This window comes from Periplaneta americana, chromosome 11 (genome assembly GCF_040183065.1).
Source record: "Periplaneta americana isolate PAMFEO1 chromosome 11, P.americana_PAMFEO1_priV1, whole genome shotgun sequence".
NCBI classification, from domain to species: Eukaryota; Metazoa; Arthropoda; class Insecta; order Blattodea; family Blattidae; genus Periplaneta; species Periplaneta americana.
The window spans coordinates 56,051,577-56,076,856 of record NC_091127.1 but is presented as its reverse complement, the minus strand read 5'-3'; the positions used below and the strand labels follow the sequence as shown (position 1 = coordinate 56,076,856).

Sequence of the window (25,280 nt, the reverse complement as noted above, 5' to 3'; positions counted from 1 at the left end):
AATTAAAATAAAATTAAGTTTCAAGCTCAATTATATAGTAATTATAAAGCTGATAATTTGCATTCTCAAAGCAGCAATATACACGTAGCATTCATTAAAACGGTCAGTAAGTTTTAATATTTGTATGGAATTAGACTAAAAATAGCGACAATGACATTTAATATTACCAGTATAAGATAATAAAGATTTACAGACATTGGGCTAAACTTAAATCCTAATAAATCCGTAATTATAAATATCTCCAAAGGTAAGCTTGTCGGACAAAATCTCAGTATACATCCTAATTTTGAAATTAAATCTATTGGTACAAACGACTCTATTCGCTATCTGGGAGTAAACTTCTCTGACTCAATATTTTCAATCCCCAGTCAACATTAAAAGATCTAAATAATAAACTTGAAACTCTTACCTCGTCACCTTTTCTTCATGCAGACCAGAAATATTATGTTCTAAATACCTCCATCTGTCCTTCCTTAATATATCGATTTCAAACCATCCCTTCTGAACTTATACCAAAAAAGTTCTTGGATGACGCTGACAAATTAATAAAAAGTGCACTGAAAGAGGTACTGAATCTGCCTACAGACATTCCTGATGCAATGGTCTATAGTCCCAGGAAGTACAAAGGACTAGGAATTTTTCGAACAAAATGGGAAGCACTATTACAACAAATTAATGCCCTTCGATGTTTACACAAATTTCAAAACCCATACATCAAACAAACAGGTCAGGTTTATGAGGAGACCATTAGACATGCCCAATCTCTGAACATTGTTCCAGAAGATGCCTTATTTCATAAGAATGAACATTTCTTAAATGCTACAAAGATTCGTAACCTTCTGAGGAACAGAGAATTTGTTTGGTGTCGTCATCCACAGAAAGGGAAAGGCGTAGTTTTATTTAAACAATATCCTGGTGCCAACAAATGGATTTGTAAACACGAAGGACTCTCCAACAGCGAATGGCGCGATGGCATTAAAATGGTTGGAAATGTTGCTACAGTATGTGCTGTGCTGGGTAGATCTCAGGACAACCGTTGTAGGCATTGCCACAACAAGGTTGAAACTCTTGCACATGTCCTGTCCGCACAGCAAAGCTCTGCGAAACGCTAGACACCACCAAGTACGATCAATTATAGCCATTGCCTTTAAAGATGCTGATTACAACACCTTTGAAGAAGTACATGGTCTCTCCGTCACTGGCAGTACATGGCGCATAGATATAATAGCTTTCAAGGAATCTACAAGATCTGGATTCATAATTGATCCCACTGTGCGTTTCAAAACGAATGAGGAACAGCCACAGAAGTGGATAAGGAAAAAAAGAATATCTACAATCCTACCAGTCCATATTACCTCCTAAAGTACCAGCTAGAAGAGCTTGAAGTAATCGGACTTCTGGTTGGAGCAAGAGGTACCGCTACTCTCTTCATGGAAGATGTGTTTAAGAGGCTTGGTACATCTATTATTCCGATTGTAATTTTAGCTGCATTGAAAGGATCAATTGCTCTCCTGAAACATCACCTATATTCGAAATGAAACCAAGTTCATTAGCAGTCTTTACTTTTTTGTAACACCTCTCTAAAACTAGGTATATTTCCACCAATCTCAAAATGTATTTGCAGCTATGTACTTGTAGGAGTTTCATTGTCAAAACAAAATTAATGGTTCAATGAACTTGTAAACATTTATATGGTTAAGTACTCTCTGTCCCTCGTGGCAGTTCACGAATAGTGAGAAGATTTCTAAATTTTCAGTTATAGAAAAGGCAGCATTACAGAATTCACAAGCTCGTACTTTTTTCAGTATTGCTGCTATACTTGCATCTTTTCTAAGTCACCCTCACGATTAGCTGTGCTGGATAGTGTTTCTGGAAGATCAAACACGATGGAATTTTCATAGCTGATTAGTTAATATTGTTTTTGAAAATAAGGACAGTTTATTAGAATGCTTTAAGAAACTTCGAATTGAAAGAAATCATTCCACGGTGCAAGAAGCTACAGGGATTCTTCGTAGGTATGTTGAATGATCAGGACTTCAACTTTTGGCTAGAATTTTTTCATCATATCATGCTCATGTAGATATTTTAACCAGCTGCAGCATCGTAATGTCAATTACACAGTATATACAATGCAGCAAATTCATTCCTTGAGGCAATCATGAAAGAAAGGAACAAACTTCTTTCTGTTACTCATCAACAAGAAAAAACTCCTCCCATGAAGGAAAGGAAAACTAAGTTGCAAAATATTGTCTCTGCAACAGAGGCTTGCGATATCATTTCTTGTCAGGTAAAAGAGAGATTTACTTTCAATAAGCATTTATCGGCAGCAAAATTGTTAAATTTATCTCTTTTCAAAGACAACATCAATTACATACAATTTTCTTCAGCTGCACTTGATGAAACCAGTGAAGCTCATCCTTTCTTGTGTAAAGAACGTCTGAAAACTGAACTATCCATTTTCTGCGAGAGGCAGGAATTCCGTAATATTTATGGACTTATGAAAATGTACAAAATCATTTGGATACAAAAATCGGCGATTCGTGAACAAAAGTGTTCACTCTCCTCAAAAAAATTCTTACTACTCCCATGACTATTGCCCAGCCTGAGAAGTGTTTTCTACGCTGAAAAGAGCAAAGACTTTTCTAAAAAGTACAATGACACAAGACTGTCTTGTTGCTACAATGTTAAATGTAGAAAAAGTAATGATTGAAAATATTATTAATTTCAATGATAAAGTTATTAATACATTTTCTAGCTGCAAAAAAAAGAAAGCTAGACTTCGTGTTCAAATAAAATTAATAACACAAATATAGTAATTTAAATTAAATTTTATAGTGTATAGTGTTTCAAAACTTTAATTATAAACAAACATAAATATCAATGACAACAGCAACAGCAGGACCAAAAAGCACTGAATCAGTGGTTGATTATGGCTTCAGCTTCAATACAGGTACAATTTATTAATATAATTAATGAGGCATAATAGAACTGTACATTGAAAATTTTAGTGTGCAACCCTTCCAAGCTAAAATCTCACGAGCCGCCACTGAGTATAATAAATTATTTAAATTTATAATTTGTTTATTTCATATATAGGCTAGTAAGTTGCATTTTTTATCCGCACCTCATTCATATGCCTACCTTAAGATGCATTTACACGGTTTAACTTTTCTTTGAACTTTAAGCATTCAAGCAATGCATGCAAGATTGATATTTAATATTAATTAATATATAAGGTTATTCAAAAGTAAGTTTCCATTTTGAAACAGCTGTATTTTCTATACATATCAGCAGTTTGGTTTCATATAGGTACCATTACTGTTTAGAAGGTTTGGGCACAGTCTAGTATATACAGTCACGAAGCTCAATACATGGTAAATATGCATCCATAGATAGTTGACTCTAGTCAAGTGCCACTGCACTGAATAAAAAAAAAAGATAGTTGCTAACCACTAGGATCACTAATATCGCCTCATTACAGACAATGTGAAATAGTGCCTGCACAGTCTGCTCCCAGTACCCTCATAAACTCAAGCTTCGTGACTGTATACACTAGACCAAGGCTGGGCACATTACGTGATTCTGAGAAATGAGCGCTGTGTGTTTTAAAGAGCGGGTCTTGTGAGTGCTGTGACGTTGCATACTGTACGTCATTCAGTGTCAGTGCAGTGGTGACTCTGCAGTGTGATGGCAAACTTTGAAGACGGAGCTTCCGCTCATACATTAAAGTGGCCCGCTACTCCCAATGGTTTTAATGTATCATAGAAGGAGGAGTTCTTTTTCATAGAGAGCAGTGGATTAGCAAAGTGTTTAATTTGTCATAAAACACTCCAACTGATCAAGAAGTTCAATATCCAACAGCATTATTCTTTACAACATGCTACTGAATATGACAAATATGTTGGTAATGAACGCCATAAATTAATGCAACTTAAAGAAAATATTTCTCAGGTACATTATATTAGAGTATCTATTTGATATTTATATTGCATTATAAGTTATTATACATTTCGTAATATATAATTTTAAATTATACAAGTATTGTGATACATCATAGTATATATATTAAAGTTCATGATATATTATATTATGTATTAACAGGATGACAATAATGCACTTAGTGAATCGGCTATGAGAAGTAGCTACAAAAATTTGCCACGAAATTGCAAAGGAATTGAAAACATTCATGAAGGTAAATTCATCAAGCGATGTTTAATTATATTGACAGATGAACTCTGTCCACAGTAAGTAGGGAAGTGGAAGCCATACGCCTGTCTCATAGAACAGTGGTGAGGAGATTGCAGTATGTGCGTATGGGTTATGTAAATAAGCCTAATGATTTGTCCATTTTGAATCTTAACACTTTAATATAAGTAACTGATTAACTAGTGGACTTACTCGTGTTAATTTTGTAAGTCTGTGCGGCTTACAGCTGTTTCGATCTAGTAGGCTCTGAGGATGGTGTGATGAAGCACCGAAACAGCTGTAAGCTGCACAGACTTACATAATTAACACAAGTAAGTCCGCTAGTTAATCAATTACTAATGATTTTTGTGTGTGTGTGTGTGTGTGTGTGTGTGTGTGTGTGTGTGTGTGTGTGTGTGTGTGCATAGAGCAAAATTTATTCCATTAAATTAATAAGAGTGTTATACAGTCTGTACTGTACAATGGATTGATGTATTCTTATAAACTATTATGTACTGACAGACTGAATGACTAGAACAACCGTAGCTCTTGTTATATTAATACAGGGAAGGTAGCTGTGATGTGAGTCCATCACTGCATGAGTGTTCTGCTCTGGCTTGCCTTGCGGAGCGAGAGCAGCTCTGGCCTGCTATATGGAGCCGCTCTCATGCCCGGCCCTGCACTAGACTGTGGCAAAGACTGTGGTTTGGGGTTTTTATTGATGCGTGTTTCGTTGCTATGGTAATTGTGTCACGCTTGTATAAACAATAATTGTTCAGAATAAAGACGGCGGTTGTAGGAGAGTAATTTTAATAATATTTACAATGGTTTTACCTTTACGAATTCGAATTGGCCTCCTTCAGTGCTATTACGAATGCAATAGACAATATGCATATGCATTGTGAAGATATCGAACGTTGCATGGATTAAGAAATGGACCCTGCTCTGTAAAATCATTTCGTTAAGTTGATGAACAAATTTGAGGGAACTGATTCAGTTGCCACTAGAAAGTGATTGGGTAGACCAAAATTGGTAGAAAACGAGGTGAATGCAGTTCTAGTTTTTCGAGAAGTCCAGGAAGTTAGTGAAAATTCATACTACTATAATGTTTATAGTGTTAATAAAGTTGCTAAGCGTCTGGACATGAGTTATTCAACAATGTGGCGAATTCTGAGAAGACAGCTTCGGTTCTATCCCTATAAAATGAAAATGCGTTTTGAACTCAAAAAAAAAAAAACAAGATAGCCTTTGTAAAAACACTATTGCGCAACACATTTGGTGGTCGTGTAATTACTAGGCATTTTCCGAAAAGTTGGCCTTCTAGGTCACCAGACAAATCCAGCTGAGTACTGGTTATGGGGTTATCTAAAAGAAAAGGTATTTTAGTAGATCTACTACATGTGAGAAATTGAAACCAATATCGGATGTCAATGAAAGCATCCCTAGGAATGTGCTTATAATGCCGTTTATAGCATAGAAGAAAGATTAGCCTATTTCTTATTAAACAACACGGTGGTGGTTATATTTAATTTTTTCGTGTTTTAATAAAATCCCATTTATTTACGAATGAATTGATGTTTTTATTTTGTGGAATTTAAAAATTTGACAAACTTATTACCATTTCAAAATAGGAACTTACTTTTGAATAACCTTGTACACGTAGTGAAGATGTTCAAAACGGCACACCATGTAGACATAAAATCTTCATGTACATTAATTGAACGTGCGTTTTATGCTTGATTCTTTCAATATTCATCTCAGGTAGCATGCGTACGCGCATGGAAAATTGAACCGTGTAGATGCATCTTTCGAGACAAACAATTGTGTTAATGACACATGTGGCTACTTTCTGGCGATTTTTTGCTGTTTGATAGGTGACATCTCTGTATTCCAGATTACCTGGCAACCCTGAAATTAGCTATTCAGAAATTGAGAATAGCGGGTTACTGTATATGTCGTTGCTTACGGTATATGTATTGCCAATTCAGCGATTTTTCCGCTAGATCTGGCGTTTTTCTGTGTTATTTTAGCGGATAAAATTTATGAAACTTGTATTGCTGATATAGGGATTTAGCAGGTATTTTTAGCACTCACAGCGGGAAAACAATTTCATTTTATCCTTTACCTTTTTGACAATATTGCAATTTAGCGGTTTCTGCACCGTTTCACAGCAGTTTTTTAAGAATCGAGTTGGCAACACAAAACTGATCTGTGGCGGGTAAAGTTTGAATCGAGGAAGGATTGTGGATTTAGTTGTATGTACAAGCGATGCGTTAAATATGTTAATGCTGTGAAGTGATATAGTTATAAATTACTTTTGAATAATTACAGAAATTGTAATAATAACTGATCGAATAGCAAACTTGCATTACTTTTCAAATAAAAATGGCGAGTGACAAGAACGAAATATCCACTGTGGCAGATACAAGTCATAATGATAGACTCGAAAAACTATTGCAGTTAAAGTGTAAAGATATAAAATGCCTGTTGAAAATTAAGGTTCATGTTGCGAAAATCGGTGTAAGTGAGGAGTTTCGTAATATACGATATGCTATGAACCAGCATGAAACAAGAGAACGAGAAGTGAAAGGTTATGTTCAATTTTGGTTATTTGTTCTGAAATAAGGCCATACGGTATAGTATGTGGTACTTCATAGTTAACAGGTTTACATACCTATTAGTGATGTTATTGTGAAACAAGGTTTCCATTTTAATGTTAAGTTTGTCGATCGTTGTTCCGAACCTCTTTCGTGTACGGCACGTTAGACTATACGATATGTTATAGGTTACAGGTCACTGCCATATTATGTAGAACATTCATTTCTACTGCCAACTTAATTAACTAAATTATATTATACCAAACTTACCTTAATGTCTGCTTCCATTTCAGTACATAAGTATGTAGGCCTAAATTAGTCCTAATTATCAACCAAACTAATTAAACTAAAGTAAACTAGATTTGTGCCCCAAATTGAAGCACACAGCACAAAAAAGTCACTGCACTAACTCATTGACTAGACTAAATTAAAGTAGGCCTACATATATTTCCTGAACTGAACTAAACAGTCACTATAAAGTCTAAACTAGCATACAGGATAAACTACTCTACTATGACCTGAAAGGAGTCAGCTGACCTGTTTTGTTAGTCTTGACACCGCGAATGGACGTCAACGTGATAAGACTATTTAATGCCGCCCTAGAGCTCGCAGCGTGATTCAGTGTTGCATAGTAATTCATCATTTAATCAACGTCCGAATGGTTGACAGTTGAACAAGCATGCAATTACCTCCACCGTTAGAGTGGCATTATTTTGTGTTACTGTTGAAGTAAATGATTCCTCGTCAGTCTTCCGAATGCCATTATTCCAAAATGCAACTTGTGAATAGATGCAATTTCGAAAGCCAAATTTCCGAAAGGGCATTTCCTGAACGCCAATTTATTTATCCGAACTTAATGTTTTCCGAAACCATTTTCGAATTGTTTTTCGCAAGTATGACTTATTATTCGGCTTACATGTGCCCTTTTAATGCAACTATTTTTACAATATTAAATTTTACCGGTATCTTTTTAGTGGGATATTTCAAATCTGTTTACAGTAGGGCTATTTACATTTGACTTTTTTTACGGGAATTTTTCAAATATGTTTACAATTTTCTTAGACAATGTATGGTCGTCGCCTATGACATGATGTTGTGACCAATAGTCCGCAAATACTGTATACTTTATTTACTATTATAGTGTGCAGTTCGGTGGCTCCTTTGAACACCCCCTAAACAGATTTACGACTTCCTACACAAACACATCTGACCATCTCACCCTGTCCTTCCATCCCCATGCTCACAGTTGCCACATTCAATGATATTCTCATGTCGATGGAATTCTTGGAATTCGGAAAAGATGTGGAAACTCTCCCTCCACATGGATAAGAAGGGAGCTTGTCAATTTTTTCTAAACTAGGGTTATGATTAGTTACTAATAGGCGAAGACAAGATTTCCGTCACAGTAAGAAAGACATTTATTTATGACAACCAATTAGTAGGGGGCAGTAGAAAGTCTGTTGACAAAATCCTTTCTGTGAAATTGCACTCAATGATATAAAATGAACTTCATCCGTCTGTTTCGTTTTTGTACGTCTCGTGGTCTGCAAAAACTTTTGAAAAAATTGTAGCATTGTTAATGAAGGGAAATCTCTCCTCCTGTCACTGAACTATCCTTTCAACTAACTCGACTTAACCTTGTCACAGTTCTCGCCACCTGCTCGTTTGGTCCAGGGAAAATACTCGTCTTTATTTACACGAACCTTCATTATACTGTCTTCGCGCTACGAGTTGGCGGGTGGAGTGGATAGGCGGGACGGGGGAACTTCACGCTACACTCTGACCTGAAAACGTCAGTCCACTTACCTGGCTACAGGGGAACGAAGTCAGACATAAAAGATTCTTCATCTTCATCTTCGGTGTTGCTGTCATTATGGCTGTCATCATCACTCTCATCACTGCTGTCATCGTCACTGGTGTCCGCGTCGCCAACATTAATGATGAACTCGTCTATAACGTCCTCCATTATTGCGTCTTTCTCCCAGTAGTAGTTTTCAATATCACTCACATGTTTACAGTATCCAGTCCAGTCTTCTTTAGTTACAGATTTGAGTCCTTCTTGCACAAGTTCTTGCAGTCTTTTCAGTGACATATCACCCGTTGTGTTATGTGACCTTGCATAGTTCTTAACATTACTCCAAGCTAATTCAATAGCGCTTAGGTCACACATATACGGTGGTAACCTGACGACAGTGTGACCATGATTTGCAAATATCGTATCTATTTGGTACACTTTTTGCTTAGGACGAATTTGTTCAATTAACGAAAAAAGAGTGAACTTCCTCATATTTTCTTTACATGGCACTCCATGCCTTCGCAGGTAGTCCAACATTTCTTTTTTTACCGCTGATTTGGTTGGTACCTTATCTAATTGTTTTCCATGATAGGGCGCATTGTCCATGACGATTACAGATGGAGTAGACAGATTGGGAATAACTTTTTCAACCACCCACTTTTCGAAATTGTTAGAGTTCATCTGTCCATGATAGTCGCCTGTTGCTGTCCCCGCCTTGTATACTAATTCGCATCCTTCAATAAAGCCATTAATCCCACCCAGATGGACAACAATGAGTCTGTTAGACGCATTAACGGTAGTCAAAACTCCCGTAACGTCTTTATGCTGCCAGCACTTGCGAAACGTTAAATTGGTGTCTACCCATGTCTCGTCCAGGTACAAGATTGGTTTACCCTCTTCCCTAAGCTTTCTAATTGTCTGTAGGTATCTACACCTCCAATTTACAATGTTTTCCCTTTCAATTAAAAATTTTCGTCTCGATGCACACTTCTTCCATCTGAAACCCATTTCCTTTAGTATTCGTCGTAATGTTGTCGCCTTCCATTTGAAATCAATTCTGTCTTTTAACACAGGCAAAAGTTTCTTGCAGCTTGGTACTACTTTCTTGTTCAGATAAAAATCCTCAATTATGTCCTTTATCACTCTCCGGTCAAAGTCATCTACATTTGCGTTCCGATAGTCTGGACGTTTCCGTTTTTTTCCAGGTGTCGACAAAACACTTTCTTCTTTGCAGTCTTTCATTTCTTTCCTTATACGCTGTATCGTTCTTATAGATACATTACAATACTTTTTTGCCCTTTCTGCAGATTTCGTAACAGGAATGCTAAGACATTGTTGTTCTTTTTCTTCATCACAGCATTTTATCACATTTGCAATAATATTTCTTTCTCCGCTATGGATTGTCAGTCCTTGTTTCCTCTTTGTCGACATATTTACAATTATTTGCAATTAATAAACCGCTATGTAAGCCTAAACTACCACTATACAATAATAAAAACTCCACTAACTGTATTATAATCAACTATATTAACACCAGAAAAAAAACCTATTATTAAAGACTTGCGATATATTGAAACTATTCTTGTTGAAACAAATAAAACACAACCAAACGCCACTATTATTTCACAGACCCGCAGACACTCTCAAATATACGTGCAGTAGATGTTTGTGAAACAGGAATATTGCAGTGAACAGCGCGGTGCGCATGCGTGACTGTTTCCCCTCCGCCCCGTCTAAGTACTTCAGCCGCCTTCTCCTGGCGTGACAACAGTACTTTTGGTCCTGGGAAAATATTAGTCTTTATTTACTGTAGACTGTATGAAAGGATATGTGTATGATGAATACCAGTATTAGCACCACTGCAGTGCTCACTTCTCATTGGATACACAAACAGACGTCTTTTTCGTGTGTCGTATGGTGTAAGAAAACTAATAATAATGAAATAATAATGATTTCAGCCCACCCAATGTGAATTGTATTATCTGAGGTTCCTTCTTCATCATTACTTCGACAATAATCTATAATCATTTAGTCGTTTACCACCCCGTTCTGACTTCGTTATACAAAATTCTCTCTCCATCTTGGTGGAACTTAGTATTGTTGAAATGGCAGCTTACTTGTCTGAGAATGGGACCTGATTCCGTCAGATCTGAGGCAGGATGGTCCATCTGTCAGCACTGAATTCACGAATGCCACCCGGGTCACCTGTCGGATTTGGATAAATCTTAGGATGTATATAGGGCGCACAATGGACTAAAGCAAGCTTAAGTGCAAGGACCCATTCCAGGTCCAGTCCTCGAAAAGCCAAGCCAAGAAGTACGAAAGAAATTACTACTCTTCGTAAAGTTCTTAATGCTCATCTGTAATTCAAAACTGCTCAAGGGATCCTTGTTCTAGGCATACACTTAACATGACCATGCCAGTTATCTTGATATTGGTGTATATACTGCAGTATACTGATTCCACCCTGAGTTCTTGTAGGATATCTTCATTTCTTTCGTGATCCCATTTGGTATAGCCAGCTCTTCGGCGCATGAACTTCACTTCACTAGCAGTAATTCTATTTTTCATCATTCTTTCATAAGTCCAAGCTTCATTGCCACAACAAAGGACTGATCTTGCTAGGGTTTTGTATAGACGACAGTGGGTATGTTTTTGGACTAAGGAAGGATTCATTACACTGTTAATGATGCCTATGGCTTCATTAAATTTAAAATTTTTTCCATGAATATCTAAATCTTCTAAGAAGGATAGTTTAATGCCAAGATAATTGAATTCATTAACTCTTTATAAAATTTTGTACTGTAATTTATACAAATCTTACTTGGTACTGGTTCTTTGCCACAGAAAGCCATTACTTTAGTTTTGTAGATTTCCATGTACTGTAAAATTTGTCAGCAACTAATTTTAAATGATAGACTGATCTTTGTAGGTCATCTTCAGAACTAACTAATGAGACCAAATCATCTGTGAAGCTCAGCGTATCTAAACATAAATTTCGGTTGATAACTATATATATCTATGTCTTGTATGTCTAAACTCACATATTATTTCATTCATATAAATGTTGAATAAAAGAGGTGAAGGTGGTCATCCTTGTCTAACACCAGAAGAAATTTCAAGCCAATTAGATAGTTTATGAATAACTTTAACAGAAATCGCTGTTTCTTTGTATAAGTTAAAAATATTTTTAATTATTTGTTGTGAAATATGGTCACATGCCAGTATTTCTAACAGTTTGTTGCGGTTTACTTTATCAAAAGCTTTTTTGAAGTCAATGAATGCAATATGTGTTTCTGTATTAAATTCACGATGTTTTTCTATCAAAAGTTTCAACGTAAAATATCCGCCACAGCATGGTTTCCCTTTCCTAAACCCATTCTGTTCTTCCCTTAAGAGGTCCTCTTAATATCAATTTAATTTGTTTAATCATGTTGAAAAAATTTTATAACCAGTATTTAATAGGCTAATTCCTCTATAATTATAGCAATCATTTCTGTCTTCTTTTTTGTAAATAGGTATCACAATAGATTTCGACCAACTACTAGGTGGTGTGCCCCATTCCAAATCATATTTAACAAAAATGGTCCAGTTGCATGTTTGAAAAGTTCTGTTTATGCAGTCCTTGCCTGGTGCTTCATTACACTTCATGGTATTAAGAACTGTGGAAAGTTCTTCCAGTAAGATGGGTTCTGTATCTAAATTTACTGAGTGCTGCATCATAAGTGGTGAAGTTTTTTGACCTCATAAATCTTGATAATACAATCACTCAAGCTCATGGTTAAAATATTAAGTCGAACAGATTGTTTAATTTCTTTGTCCATTAATTTTAGAATTTTATATACCTATATCTGTGGTTGAGGTCGTGTTACATCATTTTCTAAGAAAAATGCAAACTACTCTCAGTTTTTTCTGTGATATTTTTGTATGGTTCCTCACGTTTAGCAATTGCTCTTTTTAAGTGATATTCAATCTTATCTTCATCTTTTCCTGTAATGAGATATTTCTTATATGCTTCTCGTTTATCTCCAATAATTTGCTTTATAGTCATCCCAATTTCTTAATCCTCTTTTCCTTAGTAGGTACCCAAGCTTTCAAATGCACCCATTATTAGTTTCATGTGTGTCACATTGTCCTATATTTTGGAGCTTTGATATAATTAAATTATCTATACTAATAATAAATCTGTAGCCAAAATTTTTCTGGTAATTTTCGATTTTCCAAAAATAATTGGTGTTAACATGTATAATTAACCATCCTGAAACCGAAAATCGCTTTTTTGAAATTTTTGTTTGTATGTCTGTCTGTCTGGATGTTTGTTACCTTTTCACGCGATAATGGCTGAACCGATTTATATGAAAATTGGAATATAAATTAAGTTCGTTGTAACTTAGATTTTAGGCTACATGGCATTCAAAATACTTTATTTAAAAGGGGGGGTTATAAGGGGGCCTGAATTAAATAAATAGAAATATCTCGCTTATTATTGATTTTCATGAAAAATGTTACATAACAAAAGTTTCTTCAAAAATAATTTCCGATAAGATTTATTCTATACAAAATGTTGATAGGACTGATATTTAATGAGATAAATGAGTTTTAAAATTACAATAACAATGCCATCTAAGGCGCTGTACTGAAATATAAACAAATGACTTCGTCTATAAGGGGCCTTGGACAACAATAATCGAAAGCTATTAAACATAGCCTACAGAGAATGTTTCTGTGTTTGTATGAAATAATATCGGAAGCTAATTAATTGTTTAATTATTATTTCACCATTGGAAAGTGTAGTTTTTCTAGATGGACATAATTCTACAATGTTATTACAGTAACTTCTGAAACATATATCAAGTAATATAAAGTATACACATTAAAACTAAATGATATGTCAATCTTCATTAAACTATGGTTACATGTAATAACAATTAAGAAACATGTGAAAGGAATTGTCATTGCACCAAATGATTGCTCCCTGGACCAAAATGATCGCATTTTAATTATTTAAATACAATTTAAATTAAGTAACATATTAAACGATTTATCCTTCTATCAAACACGAATGTTCCCTGGATCAAAAGTCCTATTTTAATTATGTAATTACTTTATATTTATTTCTAACAGGTGCAGCGGAGTGCATGGGTACGGCTAGTAATAAAATATAGTAATGATTGTTATTTAAATTAAATTTTAATTTATATGCTAATTATTTATATATTTAAACTATAATTGGAATACAAATGCATTATTGAAAATTCTGAATAATTGTACCGGTACTGTTACATAACTTTATAAAAATATCCTACGATTCATCAACAGTATTTTATACTGAGAAAGATGTAGGCCTTCTGAATATTTATGTAAAAATAACATGATAAAATTTGTGTTTGGAACTGTATGTTGAAAGTAAAAACTGATAAATGAACTGTGCTTTGCTAATTACATTTCAGAGTCTCAGATAAGTGTAAACGAAATAACAAACTCTCTTGCTAATCTGAAAATCCATGCTACTCAATATGAGCAGCGATATCTGCAATACCAGGAAGAATACGCCAAATTAGAGGAAGAAGAGGTAATTATTCTGATGAAATATATTAGAATAAATCCTTTTAAGTGAATGGTGATTAAACTGTATCTCACAACATAATGATTAATACAGACTTAGAAGTACAGTCAATAGTAGATATCTTGCATCAGAAGGCAAAAGGAAGCAAGCACCAAAACATGGATTTTTAGATTATGTTTGATATACTGGTATAGAATTTTATGCTTGTTTTGATGTTGGTACTCCCGAATTGCAGGGGTGGATAGTTGCATATATTTTTTTGATATTGGAAGAAAGTGACAAAGCTATGTAAAAATTTGTCTATTGATTGCTGGCAAAAGGAAGCAAGGCATATGTGTTTTAAACTCAGTTGCTTCATTTGAATTAAATAATAAACACCATGTTTCATATCACTTTAGTACCTACCGGTATATTGTTTAGATAGGGGAATATTTACAAAAATTGTAACATTCACTTCATTGTATCCCAAAATGGAGATTTTGAACTTACTTCCTTCTGACTTCTGAGGCCAGCAGCATACTGTATCGGACATTCTGTCTCAGGCTATCTCATGTGACAGTGATCACATGCATTCTAAATGTAATCACTTTCACATTAAACGGTCGAGATAAAACTGTCCTGTCTGAGACAATGTTCGATGCAGTATGCTGCCAGTCTGAGGTAAGATATGTGTTGTCAGTATAGTATAGTAGAACCTCTATTATCCGAGGTAATGAAGGGGATGAACTGGACGGTTAATAAAAAAAATCGGATAATCCGTACCATAAAATATTTTCGTAAATTAAGTGAATAAGAGCTGAAGTTTCGTAATTTCCTCCGTGGTCTTATGTTTAGCACGTTAAGTAGTGCACCAGAAGTTCACTAATTTAAGTTAGGTTTTCAACGACGTGCTTTTAAGGGGCAAGGAAACTCCTTGTAACGGCTGTCAGCGGAAAGATAGGAATAGTAGACCTAGAGGTCTCATGTTGTAGATTTACATACTCTATACGCTTTATCCTTGATTTTTATTAAATCGCGCACAGTTGTAACATCAATCTCGTATTCTGATGCGAGATGAGCTACAGTTTCTCTTTCCCCAAATCACTCAATTATTTGCATTTTTTCAATACTTATCACAAAACGTTTCCTTTTGACACTCATGGAATACATTTTATATAGAAGTTGTACAGTATAGCAATTTGAACAGTAGACCAAACTGGATAAGTGTTAAGGCTTGTAATAACACTCTCTAGAAAAAATACGTATTAATATAACGTACAGTAGTAATTCATATGTTTCTGTAGCAAAAAAAAAAAAAAGTGGGAGAAAGACAGTCAGATAATTCGTCAGTCAGTTAATAGGGTGTCGGATAATCGGGGTTCTACTGTATAAATGAAAATGGAATAAAATGGATAGGCTTATATTGAAAACTGAGAGAGATTAGATAAACTCCTGTGAAAAAAATTTGTTAGCAAGTTTTTACTTATAAAGGGACTGTTAATAAGTTCATTTCGAAACCTGCTCTCAAGCTGCGCTCACAGATCCCACATCAGATTCACAAATAAACAAAATAGCTGCTTATATTAACTGTAAGGATAGATTGTAAAGACTTACCTTGAAAGTTATATTAAGAAATGATGATGCATAGTTAGAGTAATTAAGATTGCAACCTTCGTGAAAGCCCACTTGATCACAGAACATGCGAGATACTTATCCATGCTTTAATAAAATTTCGCAACCTTACTGTTGGAATGAGAAGCTGAGTTTTTGTATCTGTTTGTTACGGAAATATAATAAATGTGCGCAATTTGAGGGGAGGTTTCAACATGAACCCATTAATAGTTCCCTTATTAGACCTATAGTTGCGATGCTGTTATTCCCGGCATGACTCCTCCTCTTAGGCTCTATAAAGTCTAGGTAGGTAGTATCGTTCGCCATTTTTGTTCTTTCGTTGCCGAGCTACCATACAAGGAATCTATTTGACACACCGTTAAACATTATCATGTCGTAGCTCCTATGATAATAAATCAAACGCACTGTAATTCAGCAAATAATTGAGTGGCAGATGTCTTCATGTGCCTTCTGCGAACGCCAACGAAAGAGCCAAAATGGCGGGCGATTATATTAAGCATTTATCGAGCCTTAAGAAATGAATAACGTCTTCATAAGCGAATCACAAGATGCACACGTTTAAATGTAGCCGACCTCCAACGTGATTGGCTGTCGGAAATTAGAGCGACGGGACTAAAATTCAAATTTGTACTGAACAGCCATTTCACTGTAAAAACTGTTCTATTATGGTCGCAAAGAAATAAGCAACTTTTGACAGCTCCATGACGTATGTTTTTGAACTTACATCCACTTTCCAAAGCCCTCAGCCAAAGGGAACTGGATACGTCACTCACTTTTCTAGTGCCACACACAAAGTGGACATGACGTTATAACATAGAGATATTCCCTAATTTTCTTTCTGCACTTATCTGCATATCCATCCGCACGTCTACCCTCCAGTTGACTGACATCGTGGTGTAACATCGCAATTTGGTTCTTATGTTCCATGGGCTTTAGTAGAGATGTCAGAAATTGCATCTTACTCTGTGACCACAATAACTTTTAAATGTTGTAATTTTTTGTTATCTTTTCACTGCAGAAGCAACTTAAGAAACAGCTTGATGACTTGAATTTGAAGTTACATACTTTGAATAAAGATTTAAAATATCTTAATAAAGCTGCCCAACAGATGAGCAAGGAAGATGTGAATACAATTGATAAAAAACGGTAAGTAAACTTATCTCAAATGTTTAATCCTTTCGTAATATTACTGTAGCAGTTAATACTATTTTTTCGAGATAACTTAGTTGAAAAAAGATATAACATGGCCTTAACTCCAGCATACTTTCTTGAATACATGTTAGATTCCAAGGAAAAAACAGCAGACATGGATCTCACCTCAGAAGAAATAAAAAATAATACTGTGCTGAATTTTGCTGCAGAACATTATCCAGGAACATCTTTTGTAGCATTATCATAAAATTCCAAGCAAAATAATCACCACCATTCCATAAAGCTTTCTTCGAACCTGAGGTAACAAAAGGAGTGACAGCTTATGACTGGTGGAAGAGTAATGAAAATTGAATTGGATAAATAAATTTGTGTTTAAGTGGTGTTTGTTGGCAACAATACAGAGAAATGTCAGAGTCATTCTCGTACCAATGCTACTATAATGCTTCTCTTTCTGGTTGTTATGTGAATGTTAAAAATGTTATGTTTTATTTAATGACGCTCGCAACTGCAGAGGTTATATCAGCATTGCCGGATGTGCCGGAATTTTGTCCTGCAGGAGTTCTTTTACATGCCAGTAAATCTACTGACATGAGCCTGTCACATTTAAGCACACTTAAATGCCATCGACCTGGCCTGGGATCGAACCCGCAACCTGGGGCATAGAAGGCCAGCGCTATACCAACTTGCCAACCAGGGCGACTGTTATGTGAATGTTTATGTAATGTGAACCTTAGACTTTAGTATAATGTAGTTTGTAAGGAAAATGTTTTAATTTTATATTGCAGGGTGTTACTGCGGAGGTACCTAGAACTTACTGGAATAAAATGGGATTTCACCGCACCACTAACATATCATGCTGGATGTATCCTTTATATGCTTGAATAAAATGGAATTACTAATGCTGACTTTAACTTTAAAAGTTTGTTAATTTAAGATTTTCCACACTATAAAAAACGTGTAACAATGGGGGAGAAAATATATGCTGAATAAAGTAGCACATTTTCATGATAATATTGCTCATGATCCTCTCACGCATCTTGCTGATTCCACCGAAATTATATATTACAAGATTTACAAATAACAATTTTAATTTAATTTAAATAAAATATAGAGCTGTGATATTTTGTTGCATGAAAAGACGTAATTACTTCATATGCTACCTTTCAATAGTACTATACAACAGAAAATAAGCAAAGTCAAAGAATTATCTTCAAAATTAAACACAATAAAAGTAGTTGGTAAATACCATTTTGTTATATAAGAAAGCTAAATGTTGTTATTGTTGTTTTCTAATGCCAGGCATTTGACAATAAAGTCATTTGACCTCTTGCACTCCAATATTTTTCAAAGATATTATCATGACCAGCCACTGAAGCACAGATTTTGAGGTGTTCCGAATCCATTTCTTGATTGGAGAAAATGGCAAGTTGTAGCCGATTTAAGTGAACACCATATTTTAACGTTTTGTTGGCTACTTCATTCACACACAACCCCCAGAGTGTCTGGAGGACCACACCTGCTGTTGGTCGACGGGTCCACTGGACCTAGCTGGGAGATCTTGTTGATCACCAGCTTTCCCTCCTTAAGCCACTGGAGGACGATTTTAATGCCATAGCAGGTCAGCACTAGGAACAGAAAAGTAGAAAGAGGAAGAAGGAAAGTGAAATGAACCCCTAGGCCTCGAATGCTCTAATGCCGTTAGGGTCGAAGAAAGTAAGAGTTCAGTCAGAGGACTGGATAGGAAAGGGTAAAGAGGGAATTAGGATTGAATAGAGGAAAATTATACCAAATTCAGTCAATAACTCATCAAGCTGACCAGTGCTAATTGATGAGTAGCCCCTCCCTTTAGTTCAGCTCTATGACGTAGTGCAGAGGGCGGCCACTAGAGGGAACCCAAGAGTTGGAGCTTAATCTGAGACGATTCTAACCGGCGTCGGGGTTGTATCCGGTGTGGCTTAGTGGATAAAGCATCAGCACGTAGAGCTGAAAACCCGGGTTCAAGTCCCGGCGCCGGAGAGAATTTTTCTCCGTCCCATTACTCTTTCATCGTAAAATTATGCTTACTAACAGCTGCACCACGGGAAGGTAGGGATGGGACATTGGGTATTTGTCCAGGTTGGTTCCTTAAAGCCTTCAATGGGAAGGATTAATGGCTCTCCCCCCTGTATCCGACAGATACCCTTTTGCAGCCAGAAAGCTAAATGTGGATGGTCAGCATAGTGACTGGTTCAAAATCTTTAACTATCTGAATCGGAGAAAACCTAAAGACTAACCATGTTTAGTAGCACTGGGGAGAGAAATTGCATATACAGTGAGACCTTGTTAATATGATTCCACTTATAATGCTATCCCGTTCATTATACTCTTTTTATAAAATTTCCTTCAAAATTGCGAAACTTATGTTTTAAAAGCATGGTGAAGAAATATGTTGCTTTGACTGTACTGAGGGTCACTGTATCACGAGTGCAAGAAAGAAATTTCACCCTCTCCCTGGGGGGGGGGGGGAAACCCTCTGTTCAGCACTGTTGGAAGTTATATTTACCAGTAATTTTCTTTATATAAAAGGATTTTAATGTTCAAAAGTCTCCCTGTCCTTTCTGTAAAATTGAGTAAAATTTTTAATTCTATGGAGTGTGAATTAAGTTTGATAGCGGAAAATCGCAGAGCAGAAATCGCCCTCTATAAGTGAAAAATTATATTAGTGTTGCGACTAGTGATCTGTAGTTCATTGAACCACATAGAAAATGTTATCATTCATAATAGCAATACAAACACACTGAAAACAAAACTCAAAGATTTTTTTTCGTATGAAATGAGCTCTTATTTGTATTTTGCACTGTAATTAATGCATAATATATGTTTTCTATGAAGTGGTGTCTAAGTTGTTTTTCTCATTTCATAAATCATTTCTCATCTGTAACGCTGTCCCGCTTGTAACACTTTAAGGCCACATTCCCTTGACGAGTGTATTAACTGAGTTATAGTGTATATATAGGTTATTTCAATCAATCTTCTTAATGTATCCAGCTGTTTGCTGACAACATAAAGTCCACTATAGTCCACTGTAGTCTATTCAGTTGTTGTTTTTCACGAGAAATGAGGGGTATTTTGATCGGTGTTCATTATAGATGCCTGTTGCTGGTAGCCAGAGTTGGGGTGTAGATATGCAGGTTATTTATAAAATGTAAATTACGAAAAACTTAAATTATTCAAATTCGTATAAAGTATGACCTTAAATCACTTGTAATTCATACAAATTGCACCCACATTTCTTACCTTATAAGTAAATAACTTTTTGCTTTTATAATAAAAAAATACAATTCGAGTAATATTATAATAAATTTCGGCTGAATGTTACAGATTGTGTAGCTGTCGAAAAATTTCAATAACAAATTTTCTCATTTTGATAAACAGTCATTAACGGTTACAATAGAATATAAGTAAGCCTACTTCATAAAATTTATCTCATTTGAACATTTACCATCCTATGACAGTCTGCTAAGTCAACAGGAAACAGCATATCAAAAACTTCGGATCTATAACCTAGGCTTAGGATTTGATAAGTGTTGTTGTTTTCTAATGCCAGGCGTTTGACAATAAAGTCATTTGACCTCTTGCACTCCAATATTTTTCAAAGATATTATCATGACCAGCCACTGAAGCACAGATTTTGAGGTGTTCCGAATCCATTTCTTGGTTTGAGTTGCACAATGGACAGTTAGGGGACTGATATATTCCAATTCTATGCAGGTGTTTGGCCAAACAATCATGGCCTGTTGCCAATCTAAATGCAGCTACAGACGATTTTCGTGGTAAATCGGGAATTAACTGTGGATTATGATGCAGAGAGTTCCATTTTTTCCCTTGGGATTGTGTTATCAAATTTTGTTTGTTGAAGTCTAAGTATGTAGATTTAATAAATCTTTTTACAGAGTAATACGTAGATTTAGTAACAGGTCTGTAAGTAGCAGTGCTGCCCTTCTTTGCTAAAGCATCCGCATTCTCGTTTCCCAGGATTCCACAATGTGATGGTATCCATTGGAATACATTGATAAGTGTGGTACAACGAATTTCATCAACAGTTCTTGTGGGCTTTGAAGAATATCCAGATAACTTTAAGAAGACATTCATGAAAGAGTAATACGTAGATTTAGTAACAGGTCTGTAAGTAGCAGTGCTGCCCTTCTTTGCTAAAGCATCCGCATTCTCGTTTCCCAGGATTCCACAATGTGATGGTATCCATTGGAATACATTGATAAGTGTGGTACAACGAATTTCATCAACAGTTCTTGTGGGCTTTGAAGAATATCCAGATAACTTTAAGAAGACATTCATGAAAGAATGGTGACATGTGCATTTTGCAAACGAAAGAGATTTTATGACATCTTTCCTAACATTACTAAATTCAGACATTCTTTGCAATGCTTTCTAATGAGACAAAAAAGAAATTCTGAGTAACTGAAATAAGGGGTTATACTGATATGTCAATGAATGAATGAAATACTTCCTATTCCTATGAATGTCACTGACATTGACATTTTTCTTGACTTCTAATACCAGGTATTTTTAATGCTAACAAAGATTACAGCAATTATTTTTGCTATTCAGACGCAAAGACAGATACTGATACTTTATGGCAAGAAATTAAGAATGCAGCTCATGGTGAATGGTCACATATCCAGTTGGAAGAGAGTAAAGGAATGCTCGAAAATTCAGGTCAGTGACTGTGGTTTGCTTCTATTACATCATATCATTTTTAATTGCTGTTAATGCATTATGTGTAAGGTAATAATATATTTTTTTCCTAACATTTTTATACAAATAATAATAGTGCAAATTACAAGAAATTCACAGTTTTGAGCAATGAAATTTCTTGCTTCAAATGAGCTCTGAAGTAATTGGTAAGAAAAACTTCTGGCTTAAATAAACAAGAATTTAAGTGACGAATAAATTCGGTTCAGTATTCTGAAACAAGTTTCAGCCATTTCAATATTTGTGTGGCATGGGTGAGAGGCAGAAAGGTTGGGCACTATGCCACCAAAGACCTTGACTGCTGCACTGTTCCTGGGTATATGATTCATTACAGACTTGAGAAAAAGAAAATTCGCCTTTAATCTTCCGCATCGTGTGACCTTGCAAATAGTCTCAGTATGAGCCCAAGTCTGTTAGTGACTTGTCTCACACTGAGGTACATCATTGCATTAAAGGAACAAAAAATGTTTAAGGAAAATAAGTCAAAAAACAGGACATAACCTACTAAAATATGGAGAACAGCCTGTCTATAATATTAATAGGTGCAACCTAACAATTACATACGAAATTAAAGCTTTTAATTTATTTTGAAGTTATGAGGCACAGTTTCAACTGATAATGATGGCTTCATTATTATTTTAAACTCTTATTACAGTAAATCAAAGCTGTGAATTTAAGGAAATCGCAAGTAATTTTGCATGAATTTGGTAAAAATGTACCACCAACACCCCAATATTATGTTGTTTTCTAATGCCAGGCATTTGACAATAAATTCATTTGACCTCTTGCACTCCAATATTTTTAAAAGATATTATCATGGCCAGCCACTGAAGCACAGATTTTGAGGTGTTCCGAATCCATTTCTTGGTTTGAGTTGCACAATGGGCAGTTAGGGGACTGATATATTCCAATTCTATGCAGGTGTTTGGCCAAACAATCATGGCCTGTTGCCAATCTAAATGCAACTACAGACGATTTTCGTGGTAAATCGGGAATTAACTGTGGATTATGATGCAGAGAGTTCCATTTTTTCCCTTGAGATTGTGTTATCAAATTTTGTTTGTTGAAGTCTAAGTATGTAGATTTAATAAATCTTTTCAGAGAGTAATACATAGATTTAGTAACAGGTCTGTAACCCCAATATTATGAACTCACAGTCTCACCTTAGAATAATTTAATAACATATTGTGACTTATTTTTTTTTTTACTCAACAATAGGATTTATTCTTCCAACAATAATTCCTTTCTACAATTCACCTTAAACGCTCTCGTCAACAATTGGATTTTCACTCAACACAGTATTCGTTATAGCACTCCACTGATGACAATGACAATTTACTTGGACTAGTACGAACAACAATGAACTGTTAATCTTAACTAATATTTACAAAGCACTATTTACAAATCAGAACTATCAGTTCACAGTTCTTCTATCTCAGTCACTCGAGTTCACAGTATCTCGAACCACAGACCTTCAGAGACAGTTCACTGTACTCGAACTCAGGTCCCTCCAACTGCGGTCCACTGCACTCGAACTCAGGTCCCTCCAACTGCAGTCCACTGCACTCGAACTTAGGCCTTCGGTTGCTGACGCAGATGCGGACGCACACTCGAGTCGAACTGCGGCACACAAGTCTGGCTTGCTTGCTCTGGCTTACTCACTGACTGAATAACTGAAAACTACTGTCGTTCCTTCGCGACCGTAATTTATAACCACAGCGACGTAGCCTCGAAAGTTCGAATTCGCGAGTCTTCCACTTTGACGGATTTCTCGGCCTCTCTAGGCAAGCAGAAGATGCGCGCGCAAACTCCCTCTCCACTCTCTTGCCGCGTAGGCCCTTCCCCCTTACTTCTCCCCGCGCGATCTGCTTTCTTGCGGGATGCTGGTCGTGAGTTCGAATCTCACGTCGCTGTCACAATATCGAGTCACATGACGTGGAAATGATGACAGTAGAATGACGAATATACATTTGATAATTTTCAATTAAAAATTATAACTAGAGACCAGAAGTTTAGGCATTATGAATCATTAAAATACGCAGGCAAAAAGGCATCATAAATAGCTAAAATAGGCAGGCAAAAAGGCATTATAAATAGCTAAAATACGCAATAAAAAGCAATTACAAAAACCTTGCACTTTCCACAAAGGGATTTCGGCAGCAAGAAAAGCTTTGCATAAGTCGAATGAAAATTGAGATTTTCAACTCGATGTTGCAATTACTGTTGGAAGCAAAGAAATCTTCTTCCCAGTAGCCTTGGAAAGTGCATTTTTGTGTTTGGTTGTACTGATATGTTGCGATATGAAATATTTAGCTAGCTACAACGTCACAATGAAAACTCAAAGAAAAATAACGTTAGACCCCGCACTCATTGTTGCATTGTCAAATAAACACAAGCAATAATTAAAATGCTTACTGTTATACATTTTTGCACGGCAGCACTCATTGTTGCAAAGAGAATATGAACTGACTGAAAGACAATAATATACATTCGGTGAAGTCACTTTCATTGTAGCTGTTATAGAAATAAATTAAAATATACCTGTAGGCAAGTTTTAATAATAAATTAATAAATAATAGATAAATAATCAAATAAAGGCAAAAAAAAATTGTAAATTAGGCATTTATATTAAAAAAGGCAGAAAAGGGCAACATAAAACTGTGACGTTTCAATCACAAAGGTATAATTCGTACAGATTTATTTTCAAAATGAAGATAGATTTAACACATTTAAAAAGGCATTCTGCCAGAGTTCCGGTTTCTGATTATAACTATACCTTGTTGGTTGGAACTAAAATAATCGCATAATAGTAACAGTATGCAATCCTTGTATAATTGATTTGAAATATGTTACACATTGTTGAATATTTATTTATATTAAAACAATGCTAATGAAACGAAATGATTTGGATTCAAATACAATCTTCCACCCACACATTCAGAAAATAAGGGTACCGTGGTGTTGCCAATTCATAGCAGCTTCAAATACTACCATAATTTCGACCTTTTAGTAGCAATTATCGCAAAAAAATGCCACTTCTTTAATAAATCCGAGTTTTTTTAAAAAGGATAAATATAATTAAAAACAGAAGTCAGAGTCATATTAAATCAGTAAATATACATCATCTCCACAGACCTGATAGAACTATTGTAAATTTGTAATAAAACATTTTTGTGTTGTCTAATAAACTTGACTTACCTTCTGCTTATTTTATACTGTATAAATGATTCCAAGAGTATAATCTATATAAAACATGTTCAAAATAGAAATATCATTTACCTTCAATCTGAGTGCTCTTGCATATTCATTGAACATTGATTATTATTCTTCTGTTGGCTCTAATTAGTGAATTGTCTTATTACAGAATTCAATGGCGATAGAAAGGACGAAAAATAACTGAAAGAAGAGAGAAATGAAGAGTTAAATTTAGTATTGGAAGATGCTGTTTGCAGAGTTGCTCTTGTGAGATTACATACACACACATTGTAAATAGGAGTAAAAAATTAATAATTTCTTATATTTGTAACTCATTTTTTCTTATTTCTAGTTAAATTTAATAATGACAAATAAAAATATTTAAAAGAAGTTTTTTATTTATTTACAAACTGCCCCCCATTGCCTT

The 25,280-nt window shown here is 35.3% G+C and overlaps 2 protein-coding genes across 4 annotated transcripts in view; one reads left to right on the top strand and one right to left on the bottom strand.

The window, feature by feature from the left end:
• The window catches only part of LOC138709021 (uncharacterized), a 44,959-nt gene extending 37,252 nt beyond the window's left edge, over positions 1-7,707 (bottom strand). For all 3 annotated transcript variants that reach the window (XM_069839481.1, XM_069839480.1, XM_069839479.1), the window contains exon 1: positions 7,053-7,707. In XM_069839481.1, the coding sequence (XP_069695582.1) occupies positions 7,053-7,070 (18 nt within the window). In that variant the 5' untranslated portion in view covers positions 7,071-7,707. The remainder of the gene's footprint in view (positions 1-7,052) is intronic.
• On the top strand, positions 6,447-25,243 carry LOC138709020 (uncharacterized). The gene is made up of 6 exons (XM_069839477.1): positions 6,447-6,775; positions 14,028-14,149; positions 16,773-16,900; positions 17,692-17,768; positions 21,467-21,622; positions 25,023-25,243. Exons 1-6 carry the CDS (start codon positions 6,571-6,573, stop codon positions 25,052-25,054), a joined length of 720 nt encoding a protein of 239 aa, XP_069695578.1. The 5' UTR covers positions 6,447-6,570; the 3' UTR covers positions 25,055-25,243.
• Positions 25,244-25,280: the final 37 nt, after the last annotated feature.

Excerpts from the sequence above, each read along its gene's own strand:
- LOC138709020 (XM_069839477.1), top strand. The coding sequence starts at position 6,571 with ATGGCGAGTGACAAGAACGAAATATCCACTGTGGCAGATACAAGTCAT. Across the intron at positions 6,776-14,027 it reads AAGAGAACGAGAAGTGAAAG|AGTCTCAGATAAGTGTAAAC; the intron begins GTTATGTTCAAT and ends ATTACATTTCAG. Across the intron at positions 21,623-25,022 it reads AGGAATGCTCGAAAATTCAG|AATTCAATGGCGATAGAAAG; the intron begins GTCAGTGACTGT and ends GTCTTATTACAG.